The sequence below is a fragment of the Eufriesea mexicana genome, unplaced genomic scaffold (assembly GCF_001483705.2).
Source record: "Eufriesea mexicana isolate 0111107269 unplaced genomic scaffold, ASM148370v2 scaffold2839, whole genome shotgun sequence".
Taxonomy (NCBI): Eukaryota; Metazoa; Arthropoda; class Insecta; order Hymenoptera; family Apidae; genus Eufriesea; species Eufriesea mexicana.
Genome location: NW_016910923.1, coordinates 354,392 through 376,931, shown reverse-complemented (window position 1 = coordinate 376,931; position 22,540 = coordinate 354,392). Strand labels below are relative to the sequence as shown.

At 51.1% G+C, this 22,540-nt stretch overlaps 1 protein-coding gene across 1 annotated transcript in view; it reads right to left on the bottom strand.

The window, feature by feature from the left end:
- Nucleotides 1-22,203, bottom strand: part of Shrm (shroom) — a 183,852-nt gene extending 161,649 nt beyond the window's left edge. The window contains 2 exon segments of the mRNA XM_017904310.1: nucleotides 17,599-17,657; nucleotides 22,108-22,203. Coding sequence (XP_017759799.1) covers nucleotides 17,599-17,657; nucleotides 22,108-22,203 — 155 coding nt within the window.
- Nucleotides 22,204-22,540: the final 337 nt, after the last annotated feature.

Below are 22,540 nucleotides of genomic sequence, written 5' to 3'. Positions count from 1 at the left end.
TCGTGTATTAGCCTAGTATCGCGAACCGACGACGTTCGATAAACCTAATCGATCCTCGGATCACGGGGATCCGTGTACCCGTGTTCTACATAGAAGCGCAACAGCCAGGCTGGCGCTTGGCACCCGACACACGAGCAACAACTTCTGACACCGCCGGCAAGGTTCAAGGAACTTTTTGACGACTCTCGCATAGGTATGCACCTGCGAATGTTAGTAGGAACGGGAATCGGCGCTGGTCGAAGCGGTAGCAGGAAGGCACGCGCGCGCGCGCCTCGTCGCGCGGCAGCGTGTGTTCACGAATACGAAGAGCGAGCGTAACCGCGAGTGCGGCAAACGCGTGCAACGACTGCACACGTCCGTGGAACGGAACTGTCGGACAGGTTACCGGGTTATGTGGATGGAAACGCTCGTGTACGCTTACGCTCGGCTATGCGAACGCTCGGCTTCCTGCGCACCCTATATCCCCCTTTCTCTTCAGCGGCTGCTTACGCGCAGATAAATCGCCGCGAAGATCGCTGCACGGCCAGGCAGATGCAGCAGCCCTGCGTCCTCGAGCGGTCGAGGAAACGAGAACATAGGCCGGGCAGTGGAAAATACGGCGTTGCGGTGTAACGTGAGAAATCCCGCAGGAGAGATCTCCGCCGGCCGTGTATCACCGTTCTGCGGCCACCGATCATCTTATGCCTGTTCCGCGACCCGTCACCGAACAACCGGAAAGATTTTGCACCGTTAGGACGTCTTATCGGACGGCCACGGCGCGCGTGTGTTATTGCGTCGATATTTCACGCCACGCCGGGACACGCCAATAGGGAAATACCCGTGGAATCCGCCGCTGAAAATGATTCACGGTGCTCGTTACCTTTTGAATGGCAACGCGCCGATGCGTGGGCACGATTGCGTTCCGATACCCGGAGCATTCGCGGTAATTATCCCGACGGCCGTTTCTTATGCGCCTTTTGAATTATCGACGCGTAAACTTTGCTGCCAGCCCGGCGCGGGTCTCCTTTTCCAACGGCCGTGAGTTTGCCCGCGTCGGCGGCACTGTATAGGGAATCCTCGCCAGCGATGGAAACGTCCCGATGACCTTGGCATTCGGTGGATGCACGGGGTTTGAAAACTTTCGTTCGGGACATTCGAACGGTTTGGGGAATTTCGGGATTCTGCCTGGGTTCGAAGGGATCCGGAGGATCGTGGGGTTCCGCGATAAAGAAGAATGGAGGATCCGCCCTCGAGCTGCAGACCTCTGCAGCGATCCCTATGCTACCTGGACCTACTCCAAAGTCATTTTGTGGACTTGGAAAAGTTCGTCTCGAGTTGTATGGATCAGGAGGAACTCGCGTCGCATCGCGGATGGTCGAAGGACTTCGCGTGGAATCTCGCGAAGCAAATGGGTACTATATCCCATCCGATAGGCCCGATGAGATCGTTATCGGGCGTTGCAAACCCGAAAAAGCGTGTACCGGTTCCGATACACCCGAACGTCCTCGTGAATCTACATTTGTCCGCATCGGGTCTTGCACTTTCTATTTCTTCCAGCAGAAATAATTTTTTCCTCCGGCGAACAGCGAAAGGAGACGAGGTGCTGCAGGAGAACGGAGCCAGCGGATCTCGCAGCGCTCGGATATTCCTTTGTGTACCAGAAGGAGTATCATCGGAAAGCGAACAACCCATAATAACTGTCTACCGCGTTTCTTCGATTTTACGGCGACGTTCACGGCGTATCTCTTCCCCTTTTTCCCCCATTATACACGGCCGAAGAGTAACGAATTTGAATTTTACATTCGGAACAGCGGCGAAGGCGTTCGACTTTTCGCATAATGCTAAAATACGATTACAGCTCCGCCTGGCCGGGGTGCATTAATAAAATGACATACGCGAGTCCTTGATAACCAGTTTTCACCCGACTCCGGCTACTAATTTTCCCACTTATCATTTTACATTGCTACGCGGCGACCCCTAATAAACCGTTTCGCCTCGTAATAATGCGATCGATCAGGCGTTTCGACAACGGGGCAACTGGTCGTAAAGAGGCTAGAGGCAGAACCGAGTGGACGAAGAGAAGAACGCGGGAAAAAGGTATCGTTTCAATTAGTTCCCTAACGAGACGCCCGAAGGTCCCGAATAAATGCAGGGCTAGCACGGAACAATGCCCCATTATACCGGATCGCTGGTCGATATATTAGCTACGAGCCGGAATAAAGAACGGATTAGAATCACACTCCCACCCTTGCAAACCTTCGCGCCGGGTATATACGCGTCGCCCCGAGGCGCAGGTATCGCGGTTGCCCACGTTTTCCGGTTACAAATTAATTTCGAGGCTCTAACCGCGTCAAGGCCCTCCGCCATTGCGACGCTAAAGGCGGGAAATGTAAATCCCGTCGGGACACGTAGCGCGTAGGTGTGATACGTCATTAATACCCCTCTCGCGAGATTTCTCCCCGTGCACGTGTACGCGGCAACCGATCGCGAGAATAATAACGCGGATTCCTTTTTCGTACCGACCATACACGCTCGCGAGCCTTTCATCGCCTCTCGATTAATACGCCAGATCCATTAGTAACGCCGTCGCGTTCGAGAACCTGATAAACACCCTCGGACATGCTGTCCCATGCGCGAGACCGAGACGCGCAACGGGAACCACCGGAACCATTTACAATTCCCTTTTCGAACAACTTGGCAGAACGAATTGGTCCTGGTGATTTTCACGATGGAAACACGGTTCAAAATTAACCCCTTCCGCGAGCCTTTGAGCCATTCCATGGCTTGGCAACTCTGTCTTAAGTTGTACCAATCGCACACGACTAACACGGGGTGGTATCGTAACTATTAGAAAAATATAATTCGGGAAAAGTTAATTTAATAAATTAGAAAGATACAAGTGGGGTACATCGAAAAACCACGGGCGTGACACGTGGTGTTTACATTTGGCCCGATCGACGTATCACGTTCCCGGCACGTGATAGTCAATTTCGACCCGATCGATGTACCACGGGCCAGGCTCGTGATAATCAGTTTTGGCTCGAAAATCTGACCACGAACCTCACGCGTGATTGTAGGCCAAAGGGTTAACTCGAAGCCTGTCAGTTCACCGATACTTCACTTTCAAGGCACCATCCGTGTACCGTAGCCAAATAATCTCGGGTAAAACCCATTTACTCTCGCTGATTTAACGTCTTCTCGACAGAGTTAAGGAGACATCGATTCCCACAAGGCGATAGTTCTCACACGGTACAGCCGGCATGGCCAATAATGCCGATCTCGCGAGGGAGTGCGTACGTTGCGTAAGATGCTGGATAACGGCACCGTTTCACGCCGATAACATCGACGGGGAAAATCGTTTAGCGAAAACCTATCCGTTTAATGGCTCGCTTTAGCATTTTCTAATCGACGTAACCGAGCCGCGTTCAGACACTCCGTCATTTGGAACCGATTTCCCTGATAGATCTCCACTGTCTAGCTTTAGTCTCGGTCTTTTCCTTGTAACGCTCGCGTCTCTAAATCAATGCCTTTACAGATAGTTTAAATCTCAGCTTCGACGTATGTCCATGCGAAACCTAATTTCAGTTTCTCATACAGAGCTTCGAGGTTTACGCTCTGCAGCCGATTGCCATTTTCCGAACGACCGTTCAATAATTCTACGGTCCCCCATGCTACGTTTATCTAACCGTAATGTATCACAGGTAATCGTAACATGGGCGAAGTGGGAAAAATTGAATATTGCGATGTTAATTTCGCTGATTGTGGGACAACAAAAGACAACAAAGATTAAAATATCTCGGTAGTTGCAGCGATTCGGTGATTTATCTCGAGAAATTGCAAATGGCGATCACGCTTTACCTCGACACCGCGCGTTTATATATAGTGGTTCATAACACGGATGATCACGCCTATATATTATATCGTCTATCCGCGAAAAACGAATATTCGTAAGAAAATATACACTCGCAGCTAAGTTGAGGAACGATTTGCGAATAATCGTTTCCAAATTTTCGTATATTCGTATTTTCCGAGATACCTATATATACCTCGGTATATTAACCGTTTGAGTCCCAAGCAGCGCGATCGCGCTCAACTTTGCTGACGCATGAACGTCACATAGTATCAACAAGCGCTATTGCGACGATTGGGATTTTTCGACATAAAATGAAACAAGCGCTATCGCGCCGTTTGGACTTCCTCGCACTCGATTAACCCCTTGGCTACTGTGGGCGCATATACGCGCTCAGAAATTTTGCTATTGTGACACGGAGGGCGCATATAAGCGATCAACACGGAGGGCGCATCTCTACCCAAAATTTTGCCGTTTTCGGCGGACATTGTAAATTAATTCCTACCCCTGTTATACGACCGGTGCGTTTCAAAGTCTGTCGTAGTCAAAGGGTTAAGGCAAGCATTATCGCGCTGTTCAGGGTTTTTCGACCGTGTTCTTCCGAAAGCCTCAAGCGCTGCTTAGGGTTTAAACGGTTAAAATTAAAAAAAGGAAAAATAGGATAAGAGACACTTGGCGAGCGCGCGATCATAGCCGGTGGGCAAGATCTGCCTTCGTATATCGACATTGGTCTGCGCACGCGTTTCCTTCGCGTTTGCCCGCGACGCTGAGCAAACACGGCTGGAACAGACACGCCGCAAATTGCGGATCGCGATACAAAGGGAAAGGTTAAGCCTCGTTACACATACAGGCGAACGCACCGGCAGCGACACGGCACAATCAAGTGCGTGGGTATCCTGGCAGCGCGCACTCCCGCACGCGGCCGTCGATACCTATCGATTCTGCTAATCGACATTAGCATTCCAAATGTCAGTGTATATGCCCGGGTATAATCCCGGCGAGCGCGCGCGCGCGCACGTCTAAGTACACGCGTCCGCTGCCGATCGAGGGTAGAGTCGTATCGGGAGAAAGTTACGATACAGCGGCCGTAGGAAATAAGGTATACCTTCTCGGAGCCGCTGCTGGCATGACAGTGCTAAATGGTTCTAACCGCGTTAACGACGCACACAGGGACCAAGCCAGGATTTTGCCACTCACCCGATCGACGATCGAGAAACCTCGCGGCAGCCTCGCCGCGAGACAGATCGGTACCCTTGCCGCGGACCGCATTACATCAATTACGATATGGACTCGAAACTTCAAAGCACCGGCGAAATTTATCGACTCGCAATGAGACATTAATCCGGCCAGTTGCCGATCATTTACATAACTGGCCGGTAATGGGGGCCCCCGAACGCTGGATCGATGCTAATTAAGCCACGATGGGCATCGATCACCCGGCCGATTTTTCCCGATCCGAATCGCCGAGACAATGGAAACCATAGTAGGGGAACAGGTTATGAAATCAACACGGTTCGCGCGTTTCGCTCCTTCCATTTATGCCTGTTCGATCCGTTTACGAATAAGCGGATCGGTACCACCGGTGTTCCATAGGTTGCACCGTTTTCTACAGCCGGTGACCGAGAGACGCGTGTTTCCGTCTCGTACCGGATAGATAACGCTCGCGGGTAAAAAGGATACGGACAGCTGGCAATTAACCGCGGGAAAGGGACGTCAACGCGATTATCTATCGCGGCACGTGTAATTCGAATCAATTTACGCGTCGCGAGTCTTCGATCGCGAGCAAATACGATCGCCGGACCACCGGGTAAACACCGAGTCTATCGATCGATAGGAAACGATCCACTTTCATCTCGATCTACTCGTTATCCGCTCGTCTACCATCTGCCCAGCTTCCCTCGAGAAAGCGTGGCTAGATCGCGAGGAGTAAAAAGGATCCAGGGGAAAAATGCACGAGTCGTATATTCGTGGACGTTCCCAGACACCTTCGTCCATTCGCGCGTCGATACGAATTTCTCGTTTACGACGGCGTAAAACAAAACCGTCTTCTGCGCGCGTTGCCCTCGCGTGAGAGGAATGCAGTGGTGTCCGCGCGTGGAAAACGACGCGTGTGGCGTGAACTCGGATAAAAGCGTCGATGCCTCGTATCTGGATCGCGTAACGCGACCTGACAACCGGCAGTCCACGATGCGATTTCACGCGGACAGGAAAGAAGCGCAGCAGCGCCACCTACGACGCGAAGCGACGCCACGCGGACAGCCCGCTCGTGAAATCTCGCGCTGGAAAGCGGCGGAGACACGGGATAGAATCCCTGTTCGAGCCGACCCGATTGTGTCAGCTTCGAGACGAGTACGCTCCGCAGATTCTCTAGGCGTACCGTTAAGTAACCCCGGGGAAAATAATGAGATCGAGCGAATCTGTTCGAGGCCGGCATCAGCTGTTCCACTGCGTGCGCCGCCATCATGGCGGCCGTGTAATTCGACTTGGTACGCGCATCAGGAGAACCGGAATAGAAATTCCAACGCCGTTGTTTGTTTAATGCAAGTGTAATCGTTCGGTTTACTCCATCACGATATTCGTCGTTAAATGGCGAGTGAGTTATTTAAGAGAACGATTAGCGCGAGGATTAATTAAATTTATTCGATGCCCCCTACCTCCGGCAGTAAAACGTTCCCATAAATCGACGAGTCCTTGAGAGGTAGCATAAAGGATACGATATAAAGAGTAAGCTTAAAGCGATCTAGGTAATTTTTCAATTAATCGGTAGCCATTCGAGAACAAAGCCGCCTGGCAGCGATGCATCGATAGGTCGAGATTTCTTCGCTTGGATGATACACGCCATTACCGAACTGGTTCTAGAAACTCAAAACAACGAATCTACGTGAAAAAATGTGTCGAAAATGCAGAGCTACGTTTTTTCATACAAAGCTTCCTTTCCGAATAACTGGACCTCGAACGTTCAAAAATTAGGAAATGATATTAGTAGTATTAAAATTGATAAATGACAAATTAACACTTTGCAGGAGGGAGACTGTGATCACAGTCAGGAAAAGAACAAACGTTGAAAGCGGGAGACTGTAATCTCAGTTGCGTGATAGACTGCAATGAACTGCATTCTGTGACTTTGAAGGAACTTGCGCTTTACTTTATCCTATTTTGTAATTTTATCAGTTTTCACTTGTGTTTTATTTTATTGCATTTTACCAATTTTAAAAATGGACTCGCGCGACTTCGTCAATTATCAAATTGACTAGTACGCGAGAAAGCTGGATTTGCCCGCTACACGTTCAAAAACTTGAGAAACCGTGCTCGCATGCAAAATTTTAACAACAATTAAAATTACAAATAATAATTAAAATTATAAATTTACGAATAAATATTTCGTCGAAGACTAACTGTAGTTCAATATCTATCCTTTAGAATCTTTGGAATCTTCGTATCTTTGATAATAATTTTTCGCGTATCTTCACCCCCTTTTATCTTACCCCCTATCAGTTCGGCGACCCGTTCGGTATTTCTCAGACCTGTTCGTGGAAGAAACCACGAAACGATTGGAAACTATTCCAAAGCCTCGAAGCTAGTACGTATCGGGCTGGAACGGAAACTGGCTGAATCTTCGCGCAACCTGCCGGAACGCTTTGGCAATCGCGACACGTTCGATCGCCAAATTCGTAGCGGCCGGCAAATTCCCTTCCTTTCAAGTCGCTCTTCCCTCTTTCGTTTCCTTTTACACCGGCTCGAATGATCGCCCCGTGGCTGCCACGATCCCGTTCAAAATTCCTCGCCGCGATATTCACGCGCCTTCTTCGAGAGAGCCGGACTCGCTGAATCGCGCGACAAATATCGACGAGCGATCCTGTCGTAAAACCTGGCGAATTATTGCGTCGGTAAATCCGTGTTCGAAGGAAAGTCGAAGCATGCAAACCGACGATAACGAGCGCGCGTGTTTGCTCATATCGAAATCACGGCACTGAATGCAGACGGACGAGGAGAAAAAGAGAGAGAGAGAGAGAGAGGGAGAGAACAACCGGCTCTCGATTCTACCACTGCCTTTATTTACACTGCTCCGAGGCCTAAGTCAACAATCGGGCCGAGTACCTGCAAGGCTCCAACAATGCCTGCTCCACCTGGGCATCCGGGTCCCCATGGATCATGGAAACATTTCTCAGGGGCGTTTCGTCACTTCCCTTCGGCCAAGAATTCGTCCAGGCCTGGCCTCCTGGTCTCCTTTCATCCATAGGACCCACAATAGGGCCCAGGACGCAAACAAGGCGCGACAGAAAATTACCACCGACCTGATCCATTATCGAAACCCGAGGATGACTCACGGGTGGGTTAATCGCGAGCAAGGACGAAGAAACTGGTAGACGAGGGCTCGCGTGGAAATCAGCCGCAAGGAATATTCTTTATCTCTCAAGGACGTTAGGTAAATAGCAATTAGCATCGGATTAGATAGATCGTTCGGTTTGCCCGTGGATCGGCAAAAACTCGGGTTCACGATTACTCGAAACGTTATCGATGTTTGAACAAGCCTGTAATTTCCTCCATTACGGTTTATCGCTCGTTCGAACGTAATTCCGTGTAATACCAGACAATGATCCAGCCGCGAACGATCGAGGCGCTATCGGCAATTCGCTAATCACCCGGGCCTCTCGGCGTGAGCGAACGATCGCCCGAAGAAAGTTGCATCGCGGACGCGGGAAAAACTCGTTGCAATAAAAGCCAGCAACAAAGGGGCTAAATTTGTCGTGGATTTCTTGCCGCGGCGCCGCGTTCTCCGATTATTACGCGGCTACGGCCCCGGAGATCGTGCGCAGCTTAACCTGACATTCAGGGAATTGTCTGTCGCGGGTGAACTCGCTTTTGCGCAACTGCACTGACGTGGGCAGGAAACATTAGCCCGTGACGCTTTTCTTAATTTCGACATGCGTTATTGCGGACATTACGACTGGCCTGTCACTAGATCTATCGAGGATTCTTAAACCATTGCTTGTAAAATTGCCGGGCCTATTCTCGATATCCTATCAACCTGTAATGCTCATCCGGCAAAGTCTGTGACGTTAATAAACGAACGTGATTGCGAACGCCATTTTGATCAAAGACATCGGTATTGAACACCGATCAACGTTGTAAAACATTGAGAATATCCTACATATTGGTAGTATCAACTGTTCAGATTAAACTCAATTCCTTTTATTTTTGTAATCTTTAAAAATCTGTATCGGTATCTGTAAATCGCGATGAGGATCAAGGATATAGCGAGTGTCACAACTGAGATCGAAAAGCTTCGAATGCAAAGCGACGAAAACCCTGGAAACAAATCACTTTACCAGTCTCTCTGATGGGATTCCACGGATGGAAAGGGAAAATGATATTTCGCTAACGGTTCTGCCGAGCGAAAAATTTCGCGATAGCCGCGACGTTGAAAGGATCGAGGAGCAAAACGTCGAATCGCGGCTGTGAAATGAAGCGTGTCAGATATTTTCGCGAAGAAACCACCGAGCTAGAGATTTCGCGGAATTCCCTTTAATGAATTTATACAGGCTTTCTCGCGGATTCCGACGTTTTTGCCGCGATAAACCAGACCGTTCAAAATCTCTTTCATCCTACCACAGCCTCGCGCAGGTTTCTACCCAACCCTGGCAAATGCTTGTACGATATCACAGAAACCGCGTGTCTGGGATGGATTCGAGCGAAACGATATAGCCCCCCGATATAGTTCACCGTTGTCATTGTTCCCCGTGGCAAATGCATCGGACAACAACACGGTTGGTCGCATCTCGCATGACCGCGCCAATTAACCTAATAGCGGCGTTTTATTCGTAATTTTATTAGACATCTTTTATCGAATCCTTCGGCGAGCCGCGTTGGAAATCGGAGGAAATGCAGCGCGTAATCGGCAGATAACGACCGAAACGAGCAAGTACAGTTTCACCAGGTGTATGGTGGATAGCGGAAATCTTATCCGCTACCGTTTCTCCACTGGCTTCTCCTTTCCTGCGCAGCCATCCGATAAAATGATCGATATCGACCTACCACGACCGTCTTCGCGAGAGGAACACGAGGAACGCGATAACGAGCGACTATCTTCGGGGGAAATGAAAAATTAAACGAAATCCTGCGAATCAAAGCTACTTGATCCTCCCTCTAGAATGGTACCGAAGAATCCTTTATAAAATTCGTTGCCAACGAGCAGACGAACCGGACGCGCGAACCTCCGGTTGGCATAACCGCGAAGCTTCTCGAACGAAACTGCAGCCGAGCAAAGTACGTTCCATTATTGGCTTTGTATGCATACATTAACGAATAATTAGAAATAAAGATAAAAAGCGGAGGATACATGCCTCGACGCTGCAATAATTAGCCCGGCTCGTCGATAGTGCAAATGAACTTGACGCTTGAATTACCGAAGGTATCGAAATGACTCGTCGGGGACTTTTTATCCTTGCAGTTGCCACGAGTTTACAGCTGCTTTTGGCGAAATTAATATTAGGTTTTATTCAAATAAGTTCGCAATTATCGCTCCTTTATTTTCTCCAGACCATTACAAGCCGGTGGTTCTAGCGTTAATGGCGGCTGGATGCAGTCACTCGTCAAGCATCCTCAAGATAGTCGGGCCCCGGGATGAGGAAAGTTGGACGATACGGGTGAACAAAGCTGGGACGTGTTTAACAGCGCGACATTATCGAGAAACAACGTTTCCCAGTCGTAATGATATATACCACCACCGGGCTTCATACACGCTGCGCGATCCCAGGAATCTCGGAGCGTATTATAAATAAAGGCTGTTTATTATTCGACTTTCTTCCCCTCAGTCCATAACTCTCCTCTCTTTGGCTGATTGCTCGCTATAGAGGTAAAACGCTGATTGCGTATATCGCGATTGGGATTCCGTAAGTGGCGATACGTGGCCTTATTCCAGCCAAGGACTCGCATAATTTTTCGAGATCACCGCGTTCGATAAAGTTTGATTTTCTGCCGCGACACAGACACTCGAGTTTGCTCGAGCGCGAAACAAACGCGAAAAGAAAGGAACCGGACTCGCCGCGTCGGTGAACGTTCTTAAACCTTATCATTGACCTATCATATGGAAATGAGCAGATAACGTATTGACTATGGAAAGGACAATATTTAACCCGGTCGGGGGAGAAATAGAGAAAGAGAGAGGGGGAAAAAATCTTCGGCCATTGTTGCCACGGACGGTTTCCTTTGTCCACGTTGCTGCTCGAGATAACTTATCTTCTTTGCATTCGCGCGAATCCGCGTGCACGGCCGGTTCCCCGCGCTCCGCTTTTCTGCTTTGTCACGAAACTTTCTAAACAAATATCGCGGATAGGAAACGGTGTAAAGAATGGGGACCAGTTCGGACGCATCTGGAGAACAGTGGTTCTCGGGGAAGCTCGAGGCCTTCCACGCGATTTCCAAAGGGTCGTTCGCAGTTGGCGAATCGCTCGCGCGATCACCGGCACACACGCTTGGTACACCGTGTCATCGACATTTGCGGAATCGCTCATCGTCGCAAATGACTCGCTCGTCGCGGCGCGAATCGAGCAAAAGGCCTCTCGCGCGGAGGCTATCCGCTGGCTGGAGCCTGTTCCAGGCGTTATCCGTTATCGATTATAAATCGTCGACGACGCCGTACCCAGCCTGGTCTCCGCGCACCGAATACGCGCGTTCGATTCGTTTCCTCGAGCACAATGGAAGCAAAAGCAACAAAGCCGAGGCTAAATTTAGTTAGACGGGTTGCGAGCGAACGCGCATACCTCGGGGACGTTTCAAGGCTCGTGATAACGCGATTTAATCCGATCGATGGACGATACGCCGAGCAGGTTGGCTTAAAATCGGTAACGAAAATTCGTCTCGTCCCCGATGTTAATTCCGTGCGATTTCGTGGCTCGGATTTCTCGATAAACGCTTCCGAGACGAGTGGAAATGACTGGATACGATAGGAAATGCAGCCACTCGAACGGTAATAACGAGTTCGCGTGTTAATGCATTCCCGACGTTTACCGAGCCGTTTATCACGGATCGTGGATATCGCGCGATAAAGTTGCGAGTAATACCGAAACGCGGTCGTAACGCGCGTCTGGGCCCAAACGGAATCCCATCGGCGCGGTGCTCCCTGCGAATCTACAACCCTCGACCTCACTCGATTCCTCGAGATTACGGTTTAATCGGCGATTATAGTTGCTCCGGATAGTTACCGGTGGAATGGCTATCGCCTGCCAACAGGAATATTAATGCCAAAGTTATTTGCCAGACCGATCTTTTCCTTCCTTCCCTCGGTATTCACCGGCTCGTCTGCCCCCTCCCTTCGTTATCCTACATTACTCCCCGTTTAATCTCTCTTTTTCTCAAAGCGAAGGACATCCGGTTTCGTCTCGTCCGGCGAGCATCCGCTGCCCTGCTATAGAACAACCGGCCCAGACGTGCGAAACGGTAGGAGGCCGACCGGATAGAGAAACGGCCACGAGAGAAATGCTCGAGATGCTTCGAGATACGGGGGCTAGACCGTCGTCGACCGAGTAAATCGCAGATCGTCGCTTCAGATATCATCGTTCAGCGGTTTCGCGTCGCGAGATATCTCGGAGAGCCGTGGCACGTCGACGATATTTTTCGTCCAACAACTCTTTAACCTAGGGGATCGCTCGCGTTCTACTAGCGAGCCGCTTCGAATAATTGCCGGATCACCCAGCCCAGTCGCTTTACACCCAGTTCTCCGGTATACTTTACAGGCCTGGCCGCGTCGGATAACTCGGGTATTCGACGTGGATATCGCTCTGCTCTAACCGCACGCCCGTTTCTTTCGTCCCTGATACCCGGTGCGTTCTCCTCAACCTGAACCGCCTGCGATCGCGATTTCTCTAATTGCTCGCTTCGAGCGGTGCATCGAAACGAGATAGTAAAACGCAACGCCCGATCCCTGCCGCATTGAGTAACGCGCATAGCCGCGCGGGCAAATAAACTTCGATTATTATTGTTTCCAGCGTGGGCAATTTACGGAGCTTAGAACCTAGAACGCGTGGCAGGCCGAGGGATCCGGACTCGCGTTAGCGGTGCGCGAGATCATTCTTAAGCGTCTCTCGCGGTTCGCTCGCGGAGCAGAAAAATCCTCTGCCCTCGTATAGTAGTTCCTAGATTAGCAAGTCACTAATGACCCGGCCATTCGTCATGCTACATAATTCTCCTCCCGTGTTTGATACTAATACGAATTCGCGGCCGAGCCGAACCAGCACCACCGTAATCACCCTTCGCGCGGAGCCGAGCACGCGGAGGACGCCGAATATCTCGCCAATTCGCGCGACTGACCCAGAATGCTTTCTAACTTCGCGAGAAAACTGGAACGTGTTCCAGTCAAACTGGATCCCCATTTCCAGCGGTGATCGGCGAGAAGAGCAACGGAGCCACAAACCTATATTTACCGCGACGCCGTGCCGCGGATTCGCATGGGCCGCGAGAAAGAGAGACCTCCCGCGCTACGCTCTTGAGTAACACCGCCGAGGTAATACCGTTTCCATCGGGGGTAGCTTGGAATTTCGTTTATTACCATCGCTCCGGCAAACCTTCCGTCACTTTCGAAACTCGCAATCCTGAAAATTCGCATTTGCTACCGGTTTTATCTCGTACCGTTTCCATCGGGGGTTGCTTGGAATTTCGTTTATTACCATCTCTCCGGCAAACCTTCCGTCACTTTCGAAACTCGCAATCCTGAAAATTCGCAGTTGCTACCGGTTTTATCTCGTAACGTATCGCCTTTTATGCACCGCGGATTCGCAAAATCGTAATTTCGCGCGTATTTCGTTAAGGTAATAATTTCTATCGTTGAGAGATTTTCAGGACTCGCGTATTATCAATTTACCGGTATCAAATTGGATCATTGAATAAATAAATATTTAAACTTGGAGATTTCGAATCACGAGGAGAGTGGAAAGTTTTATTTTCCGAAAATTCGAGAGCTTCTCGAGTTTCACGTTTCCGAGGTCTGCAGGAATCCCTGTTTCTCGTCCATATACCTGTAGTGTACCTTCCTCGGGAAGGCAGAGGCTCGAAAACCTAAACCCATCCGATTTCCACCCATGCTTTCGTGGATCTAGCGATTTCCTCGGACCTTGACCGATATTCGAGCAGACGCTGCACCAAGGTTCTCACGTGGATTGAAAAATTGCACCCAACTAGTTTGCATAATGTTATTCGAACGATAATTAAGCGGGATGAAACGTAATACACGGCGAGACTCGAGACGGGATTGCACGCAACAAGTGTGGAAATTCAACAAGTACTGGCAGCCATTACGTCGTCCCGTCTCGTCGTTAAATTATCATACGTATGCAACGAGATAAGTTTCAGTTATCGATCGGGATAGACGTCGTCTCGTTGCAATCGGGTAAGAAAAATGGGAAATTAATCGCCGGTAATGAGCGCGAAATACGGTCGTGCGGCTGCACGTACGTTTACCCAGAGGAAAAGAAGAAACGTTGCAGGGTACAAGAACACCGATATCCCCGTATGCCGGTTGCATCAGTGGCGTAGTTTCGAATTAAAAAAGAGCAATCAGGCCTCGCTTTTCGAAAGCACCCGCAGCCATTGCCGCGCGACTTGCGCAACCGCGGGGTGCTCGCGTGAAAACAAAAACGCGTAACGTTGTAATTGTATCGAATCCATGGCGCCACTGTAATTTAACGATCCAGAGCAATCTATTTTCTATCATACGTCGGGGAAAATTCGCGGGATCGAGATTTATCTGAGACGGAAAGTGAAAGGCGCGAGCTTGCGTAACTCGTCTTTCGTGCCATATTAATAATTACTGCTCGAGTTTGGCGACTCATCCGTAAGAAATTTATACATCCTCCTTTAGTTCCCGTGGAGAGAATTTCGCATAAATAACTCGGAGTAATAACTCACGATGGGAAAAAAAAAAAAAAGGAAAAGAGCGAGAATTTATTTTTACCCGATGACTCCCAGCCGTGGTAGTATTTCCCAGAAACGTTACGTACACTCGGTTCATTGAGTAATCTCTTCTGAAAGTCGATACCCCTTAAAGACCACGCTGCTGCCCGGTTACGACCCAAATATTTCGACGATAAGGTCGACGCAACGAGCACACCATGAACGTGTGTACTGTTTACGTCGTGCGTCATGTCCGTGTCTGCTTTCATCTCCGCTCCAACATCGCTATCTCGCGATACACTGGCGCTCGATTGAATTAGAATTCGCGTGACACGATGGATAGTACACGGTGTACACAGCGACGTGCCGCGACGCGTAGTATCTAACAAATATTTACCAGCTATACCCGGGAAATCGGTAGGTACGCGCGAAACCGCGTGTCTGAATTACTAATCGAGCCGCAATGGATGGTCGCGCGAGCCTCGAAACTACAGCTGCCAGAGTTTCACCGGCACGTTTTAAAATACCGATTTTATCCTCGAGTTTGTGCACACCGTGTGGCGGAGAGATTAATTTCGTTACCCTACTTTCGTCGCTTTTCACCTTCTTCCGTGAGACAGCCGCGAAACGACCCGCATGAATTCTACCCGGTAAACCGTGCACGAAATTTTCGCGGTGACGAAGGGGTACGGGTACCCCGTGCGCGTGCAACCAAGATGGAAAGACCCGCGACCACCCTTCGAGAGAGCAAAGGAGCTGGTAGCAGAGACGCGAGGTAGAATAGACGAACTTTCACTTTAATTCGTTCACGAGAGGTCGCGACCCGGGGCTGGAATCGGCCCGATCGGTATATTAGTTAATGGTATTTTAACAAGGATTACATTCGAGGCCTCGTATAACCGGCATACCTCCTGTTTATGCGCCGAACTTTTGCCCGAGACCGTAATTAACAAGCGCAGGTAGCTACCTGTATCGATGGCCGGTAGCACGTGAGGTTCCTCGTACGGCAGGATCCCTCGGTCCTTAAAGCTGGTCATGATTCATTCATGAGGCGAGCCTTCAATTGCAACGACCAACCAGGGAAACGAGCACAGCCGCGGACGAGACTCGCGGTCCCCGATGACGATTTCTCGATATAGCGTTTCCAGAAACGAGTATGCGACTCAAGGTCGGCGAAATTACCTTTACGCGCGATCGCGTCGGCTAATTCTATTACGACGCCGCGGCGTCCGCTCGCAATGGCGTATCGGGTCGGCTTAATTATTCGATTGGCGAACCGGTGTGCCCGAGTCGAACGAAAAACAGAGGTGGGGCCCCGGACGGAGCGAGCCGTGCTATTCCGACGATTCGCGTTGCTCCAGGCGCTCGCTTCGAAAAACGATCGTGTCGAAAGGCCGGAGAAGGAAGCGGTGTCGACCTTCGACGACGCGAAGAAGAAGCAACCCACGGATTTATCGACGTAAAGGTCAAGGCACTCGGGGCTATATATCGCGTCGATGTCAAGGCCGACGCACCGGCCGGACGCTACACCGGCGCGCTGAATTTTTCATTCGGGAAATCGATCGAACCTCGGGGTCTACGACCCTGGGCAGATCTATTACAGAGATCTGACACGGTCGGCCATAGAGGGATTAAAAACGGAGTAAACCGAGAGACGAGAGGAGAGGAATAATGAAATTCTGAGTCTAAAGCTGGAAATTTTACGACGCGTGTCGATCGAGATGGAAAAAAGTATACACGCCGAAAGACGATGGAGCAGAATCTTACGATTGTTCCACTCGGTATACACGGACTACGGGTTGGATAAAAACATTCCTGTATCAGACGTAGATTCCCTCGTTCAACCTTCGCGTTTGAGTCATTCTCCAAACACGGGATACCTCGACCACTTTGACCACTACAATAACAGAGGCCCGAAACGCTGAAGCGTGGTCGATACCTTTAGAACGCTCGAACACGTTCGCCGTACGCGCGCGAGTACAGGAAAATACGAGCCGTGGAGCTCGTAGATGTACACAAACGAAACGAGGTAGTCAAGGAACACGCGATCTTCCTTCCTCGTGGAAAGTAACGCGGAGGAACAATACGCTATAGACGGAAAATGGTCGAGGTCCGCATGTGAGAAAAATTCCCTGAGAATGTTTAGCGCGTTGTTAATGGCGAGTACATACAATCGGGGATGCGCGCACCTCGTGCCGCGATATCCCGTTGCGAGCTCGTTTCTGCTGCGTCGAGGCTGTTGATCGCGCTCGCGAGCAACACACGAACACCGGAGATCCGGCAAGGATCGTTATCTCCGCGAGCTTGCCCGTGCAAAAGAAAGAGACGGGATCCGTTAAAATCCGCGGCTATTCGTTTCTTCTGCGCAGCACGGGAGCGCGGCGCATGCGCGTGAATCGTAAACGCCATGCTTGATTTTTCGCCTTTCTTTACGTTTCGAATGCGACACGGTTACGAATAACACGAGCATCGAGTAAGATAATGCGATTTACTTTCGATGTCTGTAGGTTTAATTTCGATCCATCGATGCCGAGGGTTACGGGACCGTTATGTAAGCGATCGTGTAATTTTCGTTCGCACGTGGAGCGACTCCGACTGACGGTTTGGAAAGGAAAAAGGAGGGCGGAATGATGGCCGCGCGCGAGGGGAGCGAGGGCCGACGGGCAGGTGTACGAATAAAGAGCACAACGCGGGGCACCCTGCTCCGAGCCGCAAGAAACGCGAGAAACAACAAGGAGCACTGGCCAGGAGCGTCTCGGGTTCGCGAGCCCGTGGAATCCCTAGGGGAATATCGCAGCGGTGGTGCTGCACGCCACCTGGCAGCGGCGAGCTGACAGCTGGCGTTAGACCGATGGAACGGAAAAATTGAAACAAATAGATACCTGTAAGTTCGCAGATTCCCACCTGTTGATTCAGCCTCGACTAGCTTTTCTTGCGGTTGCTACGCGCGGGCCCGGTTCCAGCGGACAAGCGTTATCCAGGATGACGACCGGTCGTGGTTCGTAGAAGGCACACAGAGCAAGCCGGAGAGCGTGCGAAGGAAGGAAGGAGAAAGAGACAGACAGAGAAAGAGAAGGAGCGAAAGAGAGGGAGAGAGAAAGAAGGATCGGTGATAGCGCGTGAGGGACGGAGACCGAACGAGCACATCCACTGTTACACGCACAGCACGTTAACGCGCCGGCTGAATCCTGCCCCCGCTGTAAACCACGTGCGAGATTCTTCGTTGATAAAATATCGATCGTCGACGACCGAGCTCACGACGATGACATCGTCGCGGAGGCAGGCGAAACGTCAGTGCGCGAACAAGCGTCCTTTTCAGCGTCTCGTGACGACGGCAGAAAGGACACCGTCATTCCACCGTCGAGTTTGGAACGAGGCGCGTTCCACGATCCACTCCGCGCGAGCGCTGATACACGACTGTAGCCGAAGTTGCACGACAGCATGGCCGAGCAGCGAGGCCGAGCGCCGGCGAAGCCGACCGAGTCGGCCCGAAGCCAGCCGACCGCGGCCGAACCTACGAGATGGAATGCACGCGGACGGAAATCAGGCGGGATCGGAATCGGGATCGAGCTTGGCTTTGCGCTCGGGCTCTCGGGATTGGGCTCGGACTCTCCGGTTCGAAGGCGATCCAAGGCAAACGACCGCTCTACCCCGCTTCTTTCCTTCCTCCGCGCCGTGCAGCCCCCACCGGCCGCTATAATCTATGTCTATTATCCTCTCTGTGTTTCTTTATTCCCTATATACCGGCCTCTCTCTTCCCCTCCTTTCTCTCTTCCTCGCGATGTTGGTTTTCTGGTTTGTTGCTATAGCCACCATGCGAAATTTCCAGCCCGGATAGCCGATAATTAACGCGTTGTTGTGTCTAGACTGGCGTCCAGCTTTTTCCATCGGTCCCCGTTTTCCATCCATCTAGCCAACTAGATTTGCAATCGATTCCCATGAAATCGAGAGCAAATTGAATCGGTTCGAGGCATCCTCCTCCCCGTTAAGTATCGCGTACACATCGCCTCGTTCGATAATTCTTATTTCCGCCGATCGCTCGATTCCAGTCGTCCAACGAGCGAAAACGATTTATCGCGATGAAGCCTCCGCTCCCGGAGTGGGTGTAGCGTATACTCGTTTGATAAAAGAGAAGAAAGGAAATGGGAGAAAAGGAGGAGAAAATAAAATGGAACAAGAAGACGCGAGGGAATTTCTTTTCGTGTAGCGTTTGTTTCGCCGCGCAACCCGTGTCTCATTTGCATATCCCGGAATGTGAAATTGAAGATGACAAATAAGAGCAAAAGTCGCTTAATGGCGAAACCCGGTACCGAGGCGCGGGGTGGGGCGTATAAAAATTCCTGGCGTATCGCGTACGCGGGACGATACATTTCTTTTCCGTCAAATCGAATGTTATCGTTAATCACATCGGATTCCCGCGACGAAGATAAAGTGGCTCCCTGACGAATTTACATTAGCGCACGGCGGCGGCGACGGCGTCGTCGTCGTCCGGGGATCCAGTCTCGCAATTAGAACGCTCGCTCTCTTAAAACCCATACGACGATATCGAAGTTACGCGGTAAACCTTTTAATCCAATGCCCCGTGATAATATGTTAATATTTCAGGGGCTAAAGGAAATCAACTCGGCCTGTGCACGAGTCCGGTTCGTTCTCGATGAAAGTTCTGGTCCCGTTCTAACGAATCTTCGCATTGCGCAGGTGCTGTTTATACGTGGAAATTCTTAACGCAATACTTCCGAGACGTGGGCGGCAATGCTTCTGAAACGTACATCATCCGCAGCCTTCGTTCCGGATCTAATCTCGTAACCTCGTCATTAAGGGCTCTTCACGCGGGTTTCACTCCTTCGCGGGCCCGCCGACGCCATTGGGAAAGGCGCGCGATGACGATGACACGAAATTCAACGATAACGGATTAACGTCCAGGCAGATATACACGGATGTTTATCGTGGTCATCGGTGGCCCCGCCACAAAGAGATGTACATTCTCGACACCATAAAAATCCTCGCGAGTTCCTCGCTTCCTTCACCCACGCGGCCCCCCGTCCCATAAAATGTGACTAAAACGCTGCGTTCCTCGCGTTTATTACACGTTTACGAGTGTACTTACGTAATGTCGTGTGCGTTTCGACTCGGTGTGACTTTACGATTCGTCCACGTCGTTTATCAGTGTAACGCGAAAATCGCGGGTTCGTACATTTCGCGGAACACGCGCCGATCGGTATACGAGCACTCTCGTTCCCCCCCTGTGGTAATGGTCGTTCGTTCCATCGTTCCCTTCGCCTCGCCTTCTAACGAAGTCATCGAGCATAGGGAAAAACCGTAATTCGAGTGGAACAATGATCGATTCCCGTTCACTTTTCGTAGAAAGTTTACCCGCGCAGGCCGGTGCACTCCCACGCGCTCGACATTCCTCTTGTTCTTGGCCAGTTTGGAAAAAAAGGCAGGCGTTCGTGCGCTGCGAGTGGCACACGCGCCATCGCGCATACCATCGCGCCGCGTCGACCAAGACGTTCCTTCGTCTTGCTGACCATCTGCCTTGCCTTTTGTCAAGGACGACGGTCGCGCTGCCGCTGCGTTCGAGGTCGATCCGACGATCGCAGCCATTAAACCATTCCTAAATACCCGAGAGTGCACGGCGGATGATCGCCGATCGCGTTTACTCTCGACGACGTCCGTCGAGCGGAACGCCGCGCGTCCCGCTGCTCTCTCGGCCCGTCGCGAAAGAAAGCGAAGGTATGCACGGCCCGCGTGTCACTCTCTGCTTGTATTTAAATCGCTGTGCCGCGTATCGATCCGCGCGCGCATTGTCCGCTCGTCACGATACGTGTCACGCACGTGGCTGCCTGTATCCGATCGCGGTCGGGGCCCCTTGCTGGAAGCACCGCGACGAGAACACATCGGAGACATAGTTTCCTCGTTAATCACCGTGATTACGCTATTTTCGCGTGGCGCAACCGCCACGGAAAGGCGCCTTTGTGTTCCGATGACCGGATCGACCGCCTCCGTCCTCGCGCGGAGCCGGTAGACCCGCGATTGCTAAATTCGGGATCTTCTCTCTACGATTGTGCAACCCGACCTCCTTAAAATTGCTTTCGACGTTGCGTCATTTAGGGTTCTGGGTCGATACAGAAAACTTTCTCATTTTGGAACAGCCGCGATCGGGGTTTCCGAAAGGGAATGTCGCGAGCGACATCCGTTCCCTTCCCAAGCGTCATGCATCCGACCCCGAACGTTCAACTGGCCCCCGCATTGGGATACACCGAAATGGTGATTTATCGCAGACACGCGAGGCAATCGTAATTCCTATCGATTCGGCTAACAGGCTAGACGCATTGCCGGATGGCCGAAAATAGAATCGCATTCTCCGAGTGATTTATCGGTCGTTTCATTTCACCCGGATTAGCGTTTCCTCGCGTCGAGTCCTCGTTTGCCGCTGCGAGAACCGTCTAATCTACGCCAGGCTACCATTGTTATTTTGACACCCATTAACCGTCAATCCTTCCCTCGCAATTTGCCAGAGCCGTGACAGCCCCTCGGTGATCCGGCGATTCTTTTTCGCGGGTCTCGCGCTCGATGGCGACGCGCCACCAGGTACAGTCGGCTTGTCGTTACGACATCGGTCATTCGATATCTAATCGCGTTAAATTAATCCCATTCGCCGTGGCCCGATCCGTAGAAACGGCGGCGAGGTATGATTTTAACGGGCATAAATCAAGAGACGCGTGTGTTTTACCGCTATTTTTAACCGGCCATTGGGTTTTCGAGCGGCGAGCAAAAAAGGTAAAATGGCGGCGTGGCCGAAGAGGAGAAAGAGAAAGCACACGTGCAGGCACGGTGGCGCTGATTGCGAGAGACACGCAACAATCGCTGCAATTGACCGCGTAATAGAAACGCGTTATGCAGTCTACGGTAGGGGCCGGTAGGATACCGGTCGACCTTGAGAATGGACATGATTCCTTAACGCGCGTTTTCCCTTTTACGGAAGGGTTCCGCGTTCGCGTAATTGCCGCGCCACATTGCTCGGCCCGCGAAATTTCACTGGGCCCCGAAACGTCCAACCGACCGAGGGGCACACTGTGCCTGAACAACCTTCCAACCGTGCGATTTACCTCGTAGTCGTTCCCTTTCGACGAACCTCACTCCTTCGTAAAGGCAAACACGAATTTCCCACCTAAACCCGACGAGACTTTACCCGATCGTTGCGTTCTAACACGGTCAGTACCGCGTAATCTCGTTGCGGGAACAACGCAGCGATCGTGACGGATCGATCGTTCCACTTCGCGATGACACAGTGGCGACGCCTATGTAGCAAGATCCACGTTAATCTGGAAAAGCCACTCGGTCGGGGTTGACCGTCGATCAGGAATCGACGCTACGAATCCGTACCCTACCCGATAGGGACCAGGGCGGGGCGGCGTGAGACCAGTGGATCCATCCACGGGATTGGTTACCGTGTACTTTTTTATGGTAAATAGATGAAAGTCCATACCGTAGACCTGGCCGTGCAACGAACGGGTACGTATGCTAACTAAATGCAAATACGTCAGATCTGCATAATTTGCCACGGGATTTCTCCCCGTGTTTCGCATGCCTCGTTGTCTTTGACCAGCCACTCGGCTTACGCGGCGGTCTCGTTCCAGCAGTCTCGATCCTTATTCCCGGCGATTGGATCCGGTGGACGCGCGACACTCTCGCACGAGCGGACTTTTCTACGCCTGGCGTCGAGGAAACCTGGCCGCAGAGGAGCGACAGATCGAGAGATAACGACGTGCAGCGGAAAGAAAGTTATAACAGGGATCCCTGGGTAAGACCCGGGAGGACGTG